The sequence below is a fragment of the Lactuca virosa genome, chromosome 6 (assembly GCF_052849685.1).
Source record: "Lactuca virosa cultivar CGN04683 chromosome 6, Lactuca_virosa_CGN04683_v6, whole genome shotgun sequence".
Lineage (NCBI taxonomy): Eukaryota > Viridiplantae > Streptophyta > Magnoliopsida > Asterales > Asteraceae > Lactuca > Lactuca virosa.
Window position 1 is genome coordinate 203,027,649 of NC_136431.1, and position 15,463 is coordinate 203,043,111.

At 35.5% G+C, this 15,463-nt stretch overlaps 2 protein-coding genes across 2 annotated transcripts; one reads left to right on the top strand and one right to left on the bottom strand.

Annotated features, from left to right (window-relative positions):
- The first annotated feature begins 7,847 nt into the window (after nucleotides 1-7,847).
- LOC145119456 (RNA-binding NOB1-like protein) lies at nucleotides 7,848-10,607 on the top strand. The gene is made up of 5 exons (XM_079055122.1): nucleotides 7,848-8,219; nucleotides 8,687-9,668; nucleotides 9,824-9,992; nucleotides 10,105-10,221; nucleotides 10,340-10,607. The coding sequence occupies exons 1-5, from the start codon at nucleotides 7,892-7,894 to the stop codon at nucleotides 10,484-10,486; spliced, it is 1,743 nt and encodes a 580-aa protein (XP_078911248.1). The 5' UTR covers nucleotides 7,848-7,891; the 3' UTR covers nucleotides 10,487-10,607.
- A 191-nt stretch (nucleotides 10,608-10,798) lies between these two features.
- On the bottom strand, nucleotides 10,799-13,424 carry TET10 (tetraspanin10). The gene is made up of 11 exons (XM_079055123.1): nucleotides 13,118-13,424; nucleotides 12,835-12,947; nucleotides 12,690-12,744; nucleotides 12,557-12,612; nucleotides 12,418-12,465; nucleotides 12,295-12,343; nucleotides 12,125-12,208; nucleotides 11,975-12,042; nucleotides 11,219-11,344; nucleotides 11,057-11,132; nucleotides 10,799-10,968 (listed from the first exon to the last, which is right to left on the bottom strand). The coding sequence occupies exons 1-11, from the start codon at nucleotides 13,169-13,171 to the stop codon at nucleotides 10,903-10,905; spliced, it is 795 nt and encodes a 264-aa protein (XP_078911249.1). The 5' UTR covers nucleotides 13,172-13,424; the 3' UTR covers nucleotides 10,799-10,902.
- Between the last annotated feature and the right edge of the window lie 2,039 nt (nucleotides 13,425-15,463).

The window sequence follows — 15,463 nt, forward strand, 5'->3', positions numbered from 1 at the left end:
GATAAAGTTTTATCAAAGTATCTCGTATCAGAAATCTGAACTTTGGTAAGAAAGTCAATAAAGTATTGATTTCTAGAAGTCCATCTGATTTCTGAGTACATGTCAAAGCTAGTGGGAGCATAAGTGTTATGCTAATAATCATCATGTTAGTGGGAGCATCATAATTATTGTTAGTGTTGCAAGTTAGCAATGTTAATTATAGAAAACAAAAGTTTCAATTCGTGAGGCTGCAGGGATTGAAAAAGTTGTTTTGCTATAATTAAGGGAGAGGATATACTTCATTTCAGTTCTAAAGGCTTAGATTGAGACCTTAATCATCTTTAGTCAAGAATATATATATATGAATTTCATGTTGGATTGGTTCAACTTAAGGAAATTCTATATATTGCGTTCTCAAAATTTGATTATGATTACGGCATCCCTCTTCATAGTCAAATTTTGAAAACATGGCAAATAAAAATATTGTAGCAAAAGACTGGTCTAGAATCATGTCTTTATGTGAGACATCATGAATCGTGTACCGTTTGCTTTGGGTACAGGATCGATTGCATGTGCTATAATATTTGTCATTTCTAAATTTTTCCAAATGCCCAGAGGCATTAAGAAGGGAAAAGGTCTAGAATTGGATATGACTAAAATGATTAAGCAATTGTCGAGGACAATCTGAGGTTTACCAAAGATTGGTTGCTCAGGGACAGTTGGAAGTATAGTGCTAATTTTGGAAGGACCATATTGACATATTCTGAAAAGAGGCATCTCTTATTCAGAAGTGATAGTCAAAATGAGAATATGGAGTTGTCTCCATAGGTGGAAGTTATCTGTGTAAGATTAGAAAACTTAATGCAAGAAGCATGTCCAAAGCAATGTACTTTGAATATGAGACTTAGTTTCCATGGAGTTGATCTCCATTGGAATACCTTATAATGACTGTTGACAAGTCTTTGTGACTTTGTACATATTCATTATAGGAGGGTCAGTGCATATAAGTTTAAAATCTAAACAAATTTCGATAAATGATAGGAATTTGAAATTCTCACATTTTTCGATAAGGATTTGGGAGTGTGAAATTAGAATCATTGAAATTATGTTCAATTGGTTTATTTCACAAAGTAAGGATCATAGACAAACATAGAGTGCATACTTGGTGTATGTCAAAGCTATTGTTTAAGAAAAACATAGTGTACATGCTTGGAGCATGGGACAACTAGTGATTTTAATTCAAGTATAAAGTTGATAAAACCGAAACAATGAATAATGAGTAATCAATATGGTGATAAATAAAAGTGTTTATTTATATTCATAGGGTTTGATACCATATTTGATTCATTTATTCTTGTGTTTCACTTTGCATGTTTTGACTTCCAGAATAACTAAGTCGCTCTTCCTGAATGATTAAGTTATTCAAACCATCCACAGTCGGTCATATGTTGGAAGTAGATATGAATCAAGACTGTCATGGGTTGGTTTGTAGAGGTCCAAGTTGGTGGACAAAGTGGTGCTACAACACTCATGAGTGCTCATAAGTTCTGAGTATTGGATTCAACCCGCGCTCATTTGAATCACTTCATGGATTTTATCACGAGTGATCATGAGACGATAATATCTTATATTCTTCAAACCTAGAGATATGAGTTGTTACTATGAGTTGGTTGTACATTGATTGCACGAAAACGCATTCGGTAACTCGATGTTATAAAACGTGCCTTTGTGTATGATTCAACAAGTAGTAGAACAAGCCATATGAGTCGAAGTTTATCCATTCCTTTTACCTTCGGGATAAAAGCGATATCTGTGGGCCCCTCGATGATTTAAAGATGATACATGTGAGTGCTTGGCCAAGCCAGGACTGATTTGATTTGTTCAATCAGTCAGTCATCATGAATCGGAAATCGGGAAACAACAAATGGACAAAGAGAATGATTGATAATCCATGTCTCAGTCCATATGATATCTAGAATGGAGGAATATATGATCCCTTATCTAATGGACAAGTCATTGACAAAGGTTAGAGTTCATCGACAAGGTCAGAGTTCGACAGAAGCTTTTGAGAGCTACGATTGCTGATCGGTTCCTGAAGTCATACGCAATAATAGTTTTAGACTTATCCAAGTGGGAGACTGTTGGATTAATGTCTAAGTCCATAACTATAATTGGTAAGACTTGACCCGACCCGGCATGGTCCATTTGGGTTGCATGGCATCATGCATTTGGATAGACTATAATGAGAGAAATAACACTTAAGGTTGGTTAATATATTATAAGTTCTAATATATTAATAAGGTTATTTAATTAGTATTGATCAAGAATTAATTTGGAATTAATTAAGTGATCAAAAGGAGACTAATTAAATATATGGGTTGATTGTGTAAATCATTCATTCTTATATATGTGGGCTTGTGATCCAAGATTTCTTATGTTGGACTAAGTCCATGGGGTGACCCATGGATACTCCATGGAGGTTAAAATCCATGGAGCATAAGGAATGGGTAAAGTTATGAGTTAAATGGTGTAACCCTAATAGCCACCATATAAAAGAATCCCATGGCTCAAGAAATCGTGGACTAATGTGTGAATATGAGGGCTAGACGATTTCAAGGAGTGTTCCATTTCTCTCAAGTCATTCCATGTGCATTTGGTGTTGTGTGAACCATTTGAGGTGTCACACTTGGGGCACTAGGCACTCAAGCTTCATGGAGACAAGCTACATCAAACAAAGGTATGTATTCTATCCATTTGATTACCCAAGTATCAAGTATTGTATGCTAGATAGGGTAATACCTTGGAAAGTTCATAATTACATGTATAATAGAGAAAACATAGATCCAAGGTATTTAGGGTTGCATGTACACTTAGGAGTGTTAGAATGCGCAAAACCCATCACAAAAACGCTCTTGGAATATCCATCTGAGGTGTGGAAGTGCCTCAACGGATAAAAATGGTTTTAGCAGATTTAAAGAAAATCAATGTTATACTTGTTTGGTGTCTTATAATGGTCGTATCTTTTGCATATGAAATCCGTTTTGAATGTTCTTTATATTTTTGGGAACAGGTTAACATGTACCACGAGACTTGAATGTTTGCTTCGCTCACAACTGCTTAATTCAAAATTGCAGCTCTTCAGACGTATTAACTAGGGTTGAAGTTTAAGTTGTTCGATTCGTTTGAAATTTTTTCAGAATTGGAAGTAAGATACCATCTGGTATCTTATAATAGTTGTAATAAGTCTATATATTTTTCAAAATATGCATTAAAGCTCAATAAGTCAGATTACATAGTGGTTCGCGGTGAACTGATTGTCTACAATTTTAGACCTAAATTCTAGGATGCCACACTTCTTGCCTGTCATCTTCATAGGTAGTGTCCCTCTTAGTGGACACTACCTAAAAACAATGTTTATGGCGGTTGCTATTAACGGGAACAACCATACACTCCCTATATCATTGGTCTGTCCGTGGAAAATAATCTCTAGTGTTGTACTTGGTTCCTGATGAGGTTAAAAGAAGCTCTTAGACAAGGTAGGGAAGTGTCATTGATAACAAATACAGACGATTTCGATAGTTCTTGCATAGAGCATGTATTCTCAAATTCTTATCATGGGTATACTTCTAAAGGTGTGTTGAAGTATATGCGCACAAAAGGCATCTCTGGTAGAACATTACAACCTTTATTTTGGATGACAACCAAATCATATAATGTGTCTGATTTTGAAGAAAACTTCCTTTGGCTGACCCCTGACGCTCGTGAAATGCTTGCTAACATCGGTCATGCGAAATGGGCAAGTGCCTATTTTCCTAACATCCATTGGAATGTAGTCAACATTGTTGTTCCTGAATTTATTTTGTGTTATCGGTAAATCAATGCAATGTACCAATAATAATGCTTACCGAGGCAACACAATTTAATGGGAGGTAAAATACTGGGTGCAATATTAAATTATTTAATTACTTGTACAAAAACCTTATTTGATCATATTTACTTTTCAGGGAGGTTGACTAACGTACTCACCCTGTATGCTGAAATGGTGCTTCATAAAATGATGCAAAAGTCTATTTGGTGGCAAGCAACAAAGATCCCGCCAGAGATCCCGTCTACGCTCCCGTACGACATTTATCGAGTTTTTGATTTTAAAAAACTTGTGTTGTTGATCTGAACCGTCATACATGTTCATGTTGGAGATGGCGTAGTTTGGGTATAGCTTGCGGTCATGCTATTTTGGCATCACATCATTCGAACATCTATGAATTACCTGATATGGTTCAAATATATTACTGGGGGTGATGTGTTTCAGACTGCCTATCAGTCACAAACTGTGCACCATCTTTCCCCTCCATCAGAATGGGAAATATCGGACCCTTTGATGTTTGTTTTATTGCCAATATAATTGGAATTAATTATGTTTGTAATTGTTTTGCATTGTGTAATGGAGAATATTATTATTGCCCTAATATTTGTTACATATTACAAAGATAGAAAAAACATAATTTACAAGTACCATAGTAATAATAACAAACAAGCAAACATTATATATTACATAGATTAAGTAATAAGCGTTACAGAAACTTAGTTGATGAACATAAATCTTACAACTTATACACGATAATTCCAAAAAAGAAAATCCAACTACAAATTAATGCTATCTTCAAGTGAATATTTTGGGTTTCAAGTTTCTTCTTCGATCGAAATAAGTTACTGATAATCAATGAATTATTGTCTTTTGTTTTGTCAACCCAACAGATAAACGCATACTGTGGTCCCTGAAAATTTAAGATCAAATACATGACGTATATTGTGTAAAGTACTATTAATTCAAAGAAAAATAATGAAAGGATAACCCACATACCTCTTTAGGACAAGTGTAAAAAAGCCGTCCAGAGTTATTTCTAGTCGTTGATGTCCTTATAATACCTTGAGAGCCACAATCGCAATATGCCATTTCTTTGGATTATGAGAAATGAATTTTTAGTAGTAAATTTAACAAGGTAAAGAGTTTGGACGCTTGAATTCCTTTATATAATGACATTTACTACGACCATAGATTCCTGACACTATTCCAAAAACACATTCTGGAGCCACAATTCGGGATTGCTATTTCAGAACCTAAATTTGGAACAATAATTATCATAAATTCCTGACATATGTGTAGTCATTCCGAATAGTAAAAGTTATAGATTCCTGAAAACATGTGTAGTCATTCTGAACAGTAAATGTCATGGATTCTTGACAATATTTCAGACCCTCATTTCGGAACCGCATTCTAGAGCCACATTCCGGAATGGCTATTTCGTACCCTTGTTCCAAACATTGCTTTTGTACCTTAAATGCACCTAGCATGCATCCGCATAGGCTTTGACCCTGTATTCATGGCCCGCACTATGTGTTGTCATTCAGAACAATAATTGTTATAGAATCCTAACATATGTGTACATTCCCAACAGTAAAAGTCATAGATTGCTGACAATATGTGTAGTCATTCCGAATAGTAAATGCCATAGATTCCTGACAGTATTTCAGAACCTCATTCTGAAACCCCATTCCGGAGCCACTTTCCAGAATGGCTATTTTAGACACTTGTTCCGGACATTGCTTTTGGACCTTAAAATGCACCTAGCATGCATCCTAAATGTAGAATTTTTTTTGGAATGAGTTCATCTCACGATGGTGTTTGGCATTGTGAAGAAGAAGATTGTTATGTTTGTTCAGATAATAACCCGTTTTCGGAAGGCCCATATTTCCCACTCCCGGATAAAATGTCTGATGACGTTTTCCAAACTATAAAGGCTGCTGAAGAAGCAAACGAAGGGGGCCCTGAAAGAAGTTACACACTAAATCAACGTGCAGACGATCTAGCGGAACAAGTAAATGAAAAAGAAAAATGGGTAGTTGAAGCTATGAAAGAAGTGAAACAAGCTAAGAAGTGGATTGAAAATGCAAATGAGGAGATCAATAAGCTTCATGCAGAGCGGGACCGTCTAACAGATGTTGTTGGAATTGGAGGAGATTTTATTGACCGGGAACAAAATATGTATCCATTACAATTTCCTAATTTGTGGAAACCAATCTAAGTATGTATTAGGATGTATAACGCTCTTTGCAATAATGTTAATGAAAAAAGGATAACTATCATTTTAGATAATCATATCGTTCATTTTACAAAATTTAGTTTCAAAAGACATTACAATATTCATATTTAAAATTAGATTACATTTATGGCCGATAACTGAGAGCTTGCATCCGATGTAAACTAGCCGTTTCTACATGATTTTCAAATAATTCCATGTAGGTCTCAGTTAGTTTGAAACCATTATCAGTCAATTCGACTCGATCTTTTATAGTTGGAGTTGTCCTACATGTTTCTTCGATGATGTCCATTGTGTTCACAAATTGTCGTATATCTTCAGACATGGTAATGAGGAGCATTTGCATGTTATACAATGCTACTTTTTTCCGCCCCTCAGCGGGTGAAGGCGGTAACGAGATTTCCAATATTACCATTCGTTGTTTCGCACGTTGATAATCACGAATCATTTCTAATGCAATCGTATCAACAAGATGTTGTTGCTCGTCTTCAAGACGTGGTATAGCATCCTCTATAGGTAACTCATCCTCATCGTTCGAGTCACTGGATGTTGGAGACCGAAAATAGAATATACCTAAATTATATTAATATATTATTTAAAAACCAACGTGCATAAAGTATTTAATAATAATAATAAACACTTGGTGAAACATATCCACAACAAAAAGAACATAATTGCAACTAGTCTATCATAATGTCTGCATTTGCTCTAGTGCCATCTTTCGGACTTCTATCTACTTTCAATTTAAGTTTAACATATTTTCTGATTTCTTTCTTAATTTTATAGGTGCCTTTGTTGGTTTATTTATTTATTTTATCTTATTTTGAAACTCAACATCTTCGTTTTTTATCTGCAAAAATAAAATTCCAAGAATATTTTAATACATTACCATAAAAATAAATTAAATTTATAAAATTATTGTTTTTCGATTTTACAATTATCGGACGTAATTCCGAAAGCTATTGTAAATGGAATACAACTTTGTCGTCCGTAAAACCCATTTTTTTTAACAACATCCACGCAAACTCGTCTTTGGACTAACATGAGTTATTAAACAATACTTAGAAAATAATTATAAGTATAGTTATTCAAGATTGATATTCCGTAACATCATTCTAGAATAGTTCATCGGGTTCCGGACCACGTTCTTCGTGTTCCGGACCTACATTACCATTTCGGAACCCCTACAATACCTAATTTCGGACTAAAACAAGCGATCCAAAACACACTACAAAGTACTTACACGAGATTATACACATACAACGAGAAAAACAAAAAAAAGGATAATTCAGATTCAATCATAATATTCCAGAGTTATTCCCCGTATTACGGACCATTCCAGACAATTCTGGAATACGTAAATCGTTTTATAAAATCAAACGCAAATTAACTTAAAGTGTTAAACTTACTTAGTTTGACGAATTCATGTTGAAAATTTGGTCCGAAATGCGGGTAGATCTTGCTTCGGATTTGCAAATTCTTGAACGCTTATTCTAGATTTTTGTGTGCGGGACCCATATATAACATTGAGCTACAATATTGAGTTTGTGCTAGTTTTCGAATCCGGAATGACCCATTCCGGACCAAATTGTTAGTTTTCAAAAAAAAAAAAAAGTTGTTATATTTAAAAAAAAAACAAAAAAAAATGGTTAGATTACTCGAATTCCCTTTTTTATATGTTTATCTATATCTATATTTTATGTTTAATCTATATTTATCTTCTCCTTTTCATTTTTAATTAATATAAAACAAGAAAAGAAACCCTCTAATATATTGCTAGGGTTTTGCTCTATTATTCGCAGACAGTCAAAACCATGGAGGTGCCAAAATCGACTCACTGGAGCAACATTGTAAAGCAAAACCCTCCACCGCAAAACCCTAATAATCACCACCATGATCAGTCACAATCGGCCGCTGCAGCTCTTGTCGGAAGCTGTAAGTCCACCAAAGGCATTGCCGTCGCCGTGGTGGATGCAAACGCCATCATACAAGGAGGAGAACAGCTTCACAACTCTGCCGACAAGTTTGTCTCCGTTTCCGATGTTATCCAGGAAGTACGGGACCCTACTTCTCGGCACCGCCTCAATTTCCTACCGTTCACCGTCGACACCATGGAACCTTCCCCTGAATCACTTAAAAAAGGTCCGTGTTAACACCTTTTTTCCAGTTCAATTAACTACTCGAACAGAGGAAGCTTAATTGTTAAAATTTGTGATTTTTTTACACGATTGATTGAAGTAATTAATGGTTTTAGTCTTTTAGAATACAAGTCATGGTTTTATAAGAACTATCAGGCGTCTAATCTATAGTTAAAGCAATATGTTGTTTGGATCATATAGACTTTTTCCCAAACTTATAAGTGATTCCTTTCAATACATCAAATATCCTTGCTGAGATATTCTTCAAGGTGAGAGAAACCCATTGATTAATACAATTTGATAGCAGGCTATTGATCTGTGTTATTACTTGCTAATCAAAGCAGTCTTTATGCAACTACTCAGTGTAACCAAATCTACTTTTTCCATTTTGATTACATATAGAGGATGCAGAAATTCAAAAAATTTTGCATTCTGTTTTCTGAAAATGTCTTTTTGTGTCCCGTTTTTCAGTGGTAAGCTTTGCAAGAGCAACTGGAGATCTACAAACACTCTCAGATGTTGATCTCAAACTCATTGCTTTGACTCATACCTTGGAGTCCCAAATCCATGGAACTAGCCATCTTCGAGATATCCCTCCACCTATTCGCACAGTTAATGTAAAGAGGCTTCCTGAGAAAGAATTACCAGGATGGGGATCCAATGTGCCTAACTTAGCTCAATGGGAAGCTTTAGAACACACAGTTGGAGATGGATCAGGACCCGATTCAAGAATCCTTCCTCTGAAAGATCTGAACATGAACATTCTTCCTGGAGACAAAGATCAAAGCAATGAAGATTCCACATCAGCAAATGGGTCTGAACCACAATATAATGAGAATCGAAAGTATTTCCCTAAGAAGAAAGAGATTGTTATCGAAGGGAAAAAGAATGTAGCAGATGGGATTGATGCATCTCAGGGGGAATTTGATGATGATACAGATGATTGGCTTCCTGCTGTTAGTCGAAGCACTCATAGGAGGTTCTTAAGGAGGAAAGCTAGACGTGAAATGTATGAGTCAGCAACTGAAAAGGATATTCAAAATGATGCAAACTTGCAAAACCAAAATGAAGACCATACTGATGATACTAAATGCCCGGATCTGATCGATGAAAATTCAGAAGAAAGAAACAATGGCGATGAAGATCTTTCGACAGTTTTAGATCAAATGAGGCTTGAAGAAGAGTCTTTAAAAGCTTCTGAAAATGATGAGACTAATTGGGTTGTTGTAGATGATGAAGAAAAGGAAACAGAAACCATTAGTGAGATGAATGAAAGTGTTGATGCATCATCATTTGTTGATGATGAAAGCAGTGAGCAAAGCTGGATGCTAAGATCACTTTCTGAGTCAACTGTCGCGTGTGTCACTGCTGATTTTGCAATGCAAAATGTTATTTTACAGATGGGCTTACGGTTAGTCGCGCCAGGTGGAATGCAGATACGTGAGCTTCACAGGTTTGTGGTTTTTTTTTTGTAAACAGAGTTGTACTGTGTTTGACATGCATTGGACAGTGTCAGTGACAACTGAAAGTGAATATGACATCATTGTACTGTGACAGTGACAGTGACAACAGAACATGACAATATTGTACTGTGTTGTGTTTTTGTAGGTGGATATTGAAATGTCATGCATGTTTTAAGGTGACAATGGAAATCGGTAGGATTTTTTGTCCAAGTTGTGGGAATGGAGGTACTTTAAGGAAAGTGGCTGTTACTGTTGGTGAAAACGGAACTATTATTGCAGGTCGTAGGCCACGTATATCGGTGCGCGGCACAAAGGTTAGTTCTCGAAAGGAAATGACCATTTTGCCCTTGTGTCTAAATGACATTTACAATACTTCAATAAAGTAAAGTAGGTTGCTATAATGAGCTTTTACTTTTATTTATGCAGTTTTCTTTGCCTCTTCCACAAGGAGGAAGAGATGCGATAACAAAGAATCCTATTTTACGTGAGGATCAACTTCCACAAAGGTTCATGCATCCCAAGAACAAGAAGAAGAACAAAGAGGTGAAATTAGTTAATTACCATTCTACCCTCCCAACCACATACATGATACAGTCACACAAGTGTTTATGAATAAAAGCTTATATAATATATGTTTTGTGTTTTGTTTTTATACTTATAGGCGGATGATATTTTTGCTACAAATGAAATGTTTACTCATCATACGGATAAGAAGGCGCCTTTGCAACCACCTGTGAGGAAAGCCATGGCGGTTTTTAGTGGCAGGAGGAACCCTAATGACAATCACTATTCTCGTGCTAAGCATTAGACTTATTTATTTTTTCATGGGTTTGTGTTTTATTGCTTAAGTTTTTATTGAGAATTTGTTGAGTCACATTGGTTGTTTTTGCTTATTTATATGAATGCAATTTTGGTTTTATTTTTTGTTACTAGCTAATCATATATGAATGCATTTTTGTTATGTCTATTGTCTAGTATGAAAGGAAAAAAAGGTCATATTTGTTTGCCAATTTGCAATTTCTCAAACTTGTTTGCCATTCCGTTGTGATTCTACAAACTTGTAAACATATGAAACAATCATTGAGCAAATGCCAAAATATCAACCAAGGAGAAGGAGTCATGAATGAAGGAATTGTTACTAAATTTCTTGAAATCTTTACATTACTTTTGTTTTCAATTACATCAAAAGCAAAAAAAATTCAGAATCACACAATTCTTCAAGTTTCAAGATTTGTCATGGCTACTTGCAGCATTTCGTCTCGCACAACATCCCACAAAATATATCATAGTCTGACATCAATCAATCAAAGATCAAGTTCAAATATAAGTTGAAGATTTTGAGACATTTTCAAGTAAAAATCGAAAATTTGGGACTTACCAAGACAACAAACAAGACCACGTTAAAGATAGCAACCACACGCCATTCTTTTTTCATGTATTCTGCTACTCCCGCTCTATACATGCACGATAAAAGATTATATAAGCCAAAAATAATAAGACAAATATGGGAAATGAAAAAAAAAAAAAAAAAAAAGCTTACTTGCAGGAATCACAGTTGTAGCACTTGATGGGTTTTCGATTCTTGTAAAGTTTGCAGTCTTTATCGGAGCTGATTGGATGGAAGGTCAAGTCATAGTAAGAGGCATTCACAACAGGGTAGCCACACCTATACATATATACAACATTTTGACTAGTCAACACTCAACAGGATAAGAAATGACAGATCAGATTGTACTGGATTTGATATACAATGTCAGTGAGACAAAAAAATTTAATTTTGTCCCACCAAAGCAAGTGTAAAAGACATGGATACCCATTGTATCAAGGAGGTTTCACCAAATCTGACCAAAATGGCGGCTGCATTGTAAAATGACCATTACGCCCTTTAATTTGATTTCAAATTGTAAAAAGATCAAGTGAAGTTAATCTGAATGCCAGGGTATTTTTGTCATTTTTGACAGATTTCTGACAATGGTACTGAAAAATGGTAAAATGACCCTTATGCCTGCAGTTCGATTTCAAATTGTAAAAAACATCAAGTAAAGTTAATCTAATGTTCAGGGGTATTTTCGTCATTTTGAACAGATTTCTGATCAAAATGCTAAAATGACTGTTATGCACTTCACTTAGATTTCAAAATTGTAAAAACATAAAGTGAAACCGATAAAAAGTTCAGGGGTATTTTCGTCATTTTCGCCGGATTTGGTGGAACTAACACGAAATGGAGAGTTGGACGACCCTTTTGACTGTTTTTATTAATAGTTTGGTGTTGTATTTGGAGCTTTGGCCAACATACACAGATGGTGGTCTGCAACAACCAGCTTCAATGGGAGTTAATTTTGCCAATTCATATTGTTTAAGAGTCTGCAAAATAAAATTAAAAAAAAAAAAATTATCATCACATTCTTGAAACAAATCCACAAAACTAAAACAATCAAATACAAACCTTGAATCTTTTTGCTAAGTTACTACAATCATCAGCTTTCACAAGACAAGTTTGCAAGTGCTTCCAGTTATGTGTGTTATTCAACTAAACCCCAAAATCAAGAAACAAAAAAAGAAAGTTAATTTTCAAGATTTTATGTTTACAATCTTAGATTCACAATCATTTCTTACTTCTTTTAGAAACCATGTATTGTAATCTTGAAGTCGATACTCCTTAAATCTAACCAAAAAGGAAAATTAGAAACCAAAAGGTAATTAATACAAGAGTGAAAAAGATTGTGACTTAGATTGTACCTCAAACCCACAACATTATGACCAGTGCCATTGTTAGTTATAATAAACCTACAAAAAAAGAAAAAAGATTTTTTTTTTCATAATTTTGTTCATGTGTAAAGAGGGTTGAATTCCATAGTGAAAGGTGAAATATACTTACGCTAATACTGTAAATAAAATAATTCCCAATAAAATCAAGCAAAGCATGATCAAATACTGCATCATAATATAAACTTTCAGTAACAATTTACTAGTAACAGTAACAATAACAGTTGAGACTGCAAAGAATATACCATCCATAGTAAAATAGAGTTGTTCTTTAGCGCGCCAAAAAACCCGATAATTGATCTGAGAAATGGGACATGACTTAGTAAAGAAAAGTTTGCAGAAAAAAAAGGTTTTTCTTTCCCGATTAAGACATGTGAGGAGATATCTTACATCAAGAATATTAGAGCGCCAAGACCCAAAATTGGAAGAGTGAGTGACTTTCTACAACCATCATGATGAGCGCTAATCCACACGCCAAAACCAATTACACCTACAGCTACAAACTACACAATGAAAAAACATTGGTGAGCACTTTTGTAGATATAAAACGAGAAGAAAAGGTTGTAGATTGCTGCAAAATCTGGTTTAAGCATTTCAACAAACACCTAGAGCGCATGCAAAGCAAAAGTTTCAGATTTCTATAAACAGTTGTTCGGGAATTTCACAGGCATACCATAGTCAGAAAATTAATCCATCTGATCACGAATGTGCTTACTCCTGTGCTCATTTCCTTCCCGAATAAACTCCGATTTCTTGTTCTTCAATCGAATAAAACAAGTTGATTTCCCTGTGTTTTAAAGTCAAAAATGGGAAGCGGCAAAGGGGGAAAAGGGAAGAAGATTTGAGATAAAGATGGGACTTTTGAGGGTTGTTTTGGGGAATTCACGTAGCTTGAAAAGTTATGGGACTGTTGAAGAATGTGCAATAAAACACACAAAGCAACGACAAGACAAATTATTGTTAACAAGCAGACAACAACGCAGAAACAGAAAGAGGTGAACTTCAAGATTTTAGTTACAGGTATAGTTTATATTAGAACCCTATATAATGATAAAATGGACGGTATAGTCCCTATATTATCAATTTCTATATTTTTGATACACTTTAGTTTGTTATATACTTAGTATAATTTACGACAGTGAACATTATGGGTAAATGTTATTTGATCAAAGTGGTAAACGAAAAAAAAAATTGTTTTAAGACTATTTATAAAGTATATAATTATAGACTTATAGTTAAAAACTTAAAATTTCTACCTTATTAAGTGTCAAGACTTTTTTATTTTAAAAAAGCTATATAAAACCTCTCTTCCTACTCTGAAAGGCTTTTTTTTTTTTTTTTTTCACTCAAAAACTTTTTCAAGAAAACTTGTTAATTAACAAAATTTTCTTTTGAGCTCTTTCAACCATTATGGTAGGCTCTATATAAATAAGTTTGACAACCAACATAACCATCAAATATGGCTATTAAGGTGGTATCCCATCCTTATAAACCATCTCCCATGCCACCTTAATCAACAACCACCAAAGTCCAAACACCCTTACACCCTCCTTCACCATTTCCCGAACAACCAAACACCACCTGTAACACCCGGTTTTCCAGATCGGGTCGATTTAGGGTTTCAAGGAGTCAAGGCATGGTTTTTGGGAAAAACCAAGACCTAAGACGTGAGCCATAGAGAGGTCACGACGTGAGCAACGAACAATGAAGATTCTAATTTAAGCTGAGCTCACGACGTGAGGTACGCTGCAGCCCAAGCCCACGATCTTTTAGGGTTTCCATCGTATTTAAACCCCATAAACTTCATTTTAGGGTTCCAAACCAGCCTCCTTCGTCCCTAAACTCAGTAAAACCCTAACCCTAGCCTCTCCTTGTGTTTCTTAAGCTTTTGGTGGAGTTTTGGAGGTTTGAAGAAGAAGATATCACCATGAAAGCATAGTTGCAGCTTGGAGGCTTCATTTGCAACCTTTAGCCACACTTTTGGACCAATGTGAGTAATCAAGATCCAAGCTTTATGTTTCCTTGTTGTTAGATCTAAGGTTTTATGCATATTTATCAGAGATATTTAGAGTTAGAGTGTTGGGACTCCATAGAGTTGGCAACTTTTTGGGTCCTTAGGGTCCCTTGGTGCTTGTATGTCATGGATTTGAAGTTTGGAGGATGTTTGAGTCCATGCTTGAGAATTTATCTTTTTTTTTCTCCATGAATGACCTAGTTTGAGCTCAAGTCTTGTATTGGACATACAAGACCTTAAAGCATCGATTTTTATGATCCTTGGAGTGCTAGGAAGCCTCCTGGAACAGATGGATTAGTGGCTTAACGGATTAAGACGTTTTTGGAGCAATATGGTATTCAGACAGATCTCACGACGTGAGAAGATGCATGTCAAGTCGTGAGGGTGGTCAGAATCGATTATATTGTCCTGTAGTGGCTCACCATAGATGGTCACGTCGTGAGGGTTTGCTGACCGTTGACTTTTTGACCAAGTTTGACTTTGGGTCAAACTTGAGGATTTTGGGCTATTGATTGAGATTCTATCTGGTAACGGTGTTAGTGGATTCGCGGGAGCAAGCAGTGTTGAAAAGGGGTCGTATCTCAGTGTTCAGAGTTCTTCAATTCAGGTGAATTTCGCCTCATTGTACCGTGGGTCGAAGGCACCAATGTCGGCCTATTAGTTTCGGTTATCTGTTAGTAGAGGGATGCCTTAGGGACCGTATATAGTCATGTAGGATAGACTGACAGATCTTGATCTAGGCTCTCTTACCTATTCCTTGTTTGGTTGTGGTTCTAGAGTAAGGTCACCTGTCCGGGTGTTTATCTCACATCTGATTATATACGGTCATGTATTTCTTGGATTATTGCTATTTAGTATGTTGTTATGCTGTAGTGACCTATTAGATCTGTATTCTGGTATCAAGTATGTTGCTATGCTATAGTGATATGCTAGATTTGTATCCTGGTATCGAGTATGTTGCGTTGTCGTAGTGATCTGCTAGATCTGTATCCTGGTAGATAGGAT

What these genes read in the sequence shown, in the direction of transcription:
- LOC145119456 (XM_079055122.1), top strand. Translation starts at nt 7,892, where the DNA reads ATGGAGGTGCCAAAATCGACTCACTGGAGCAACATTGTAAAGCAAAAC. An exon ending in CCCTGAATCACTTAAAAAAG is followed by an intron (nt 8,220 to 8,686) that starts GTCCGTGTTAAC and finishes CCCGTTTTTCAG; the next exon opens with TGGTAAGCTTTGCAAGAGCA. An exon ending in ACAAGAAGAAGAACAAAGAG is followed by an intron (nt 10,222 to 10,339) that starts GTGAAATTAGTT and finishes TTATACTTATAG; the next exon opens with GCGGATGATATTTTTGCTAC.
- TET10 (XM_079055123.1), bottom strand. Translation starts at nt 13,171, where the DNA reads ATGAGCACAGGAGTAAGCACATTCGTGATCAGATGGATTAATTTTCTG. An exon ending in ATTTTATTTACAGTATTAGC is followed by an intron (nt 12,466 to 12,556) that starts GTAAGTATATTT and finishes CTTTTTTTGTAG; the next exon opens with GTTTATTATAACTAACAATG. An exon ending in TGGTCTTGTTTGTTGTCTTG is followed by an intron (nt 10,969 to 11,056) that starts GTAAGTCCCAAA and finishes GATTGATGTCAG; the next exon opens with ACTATGATATATTTTGTGGG.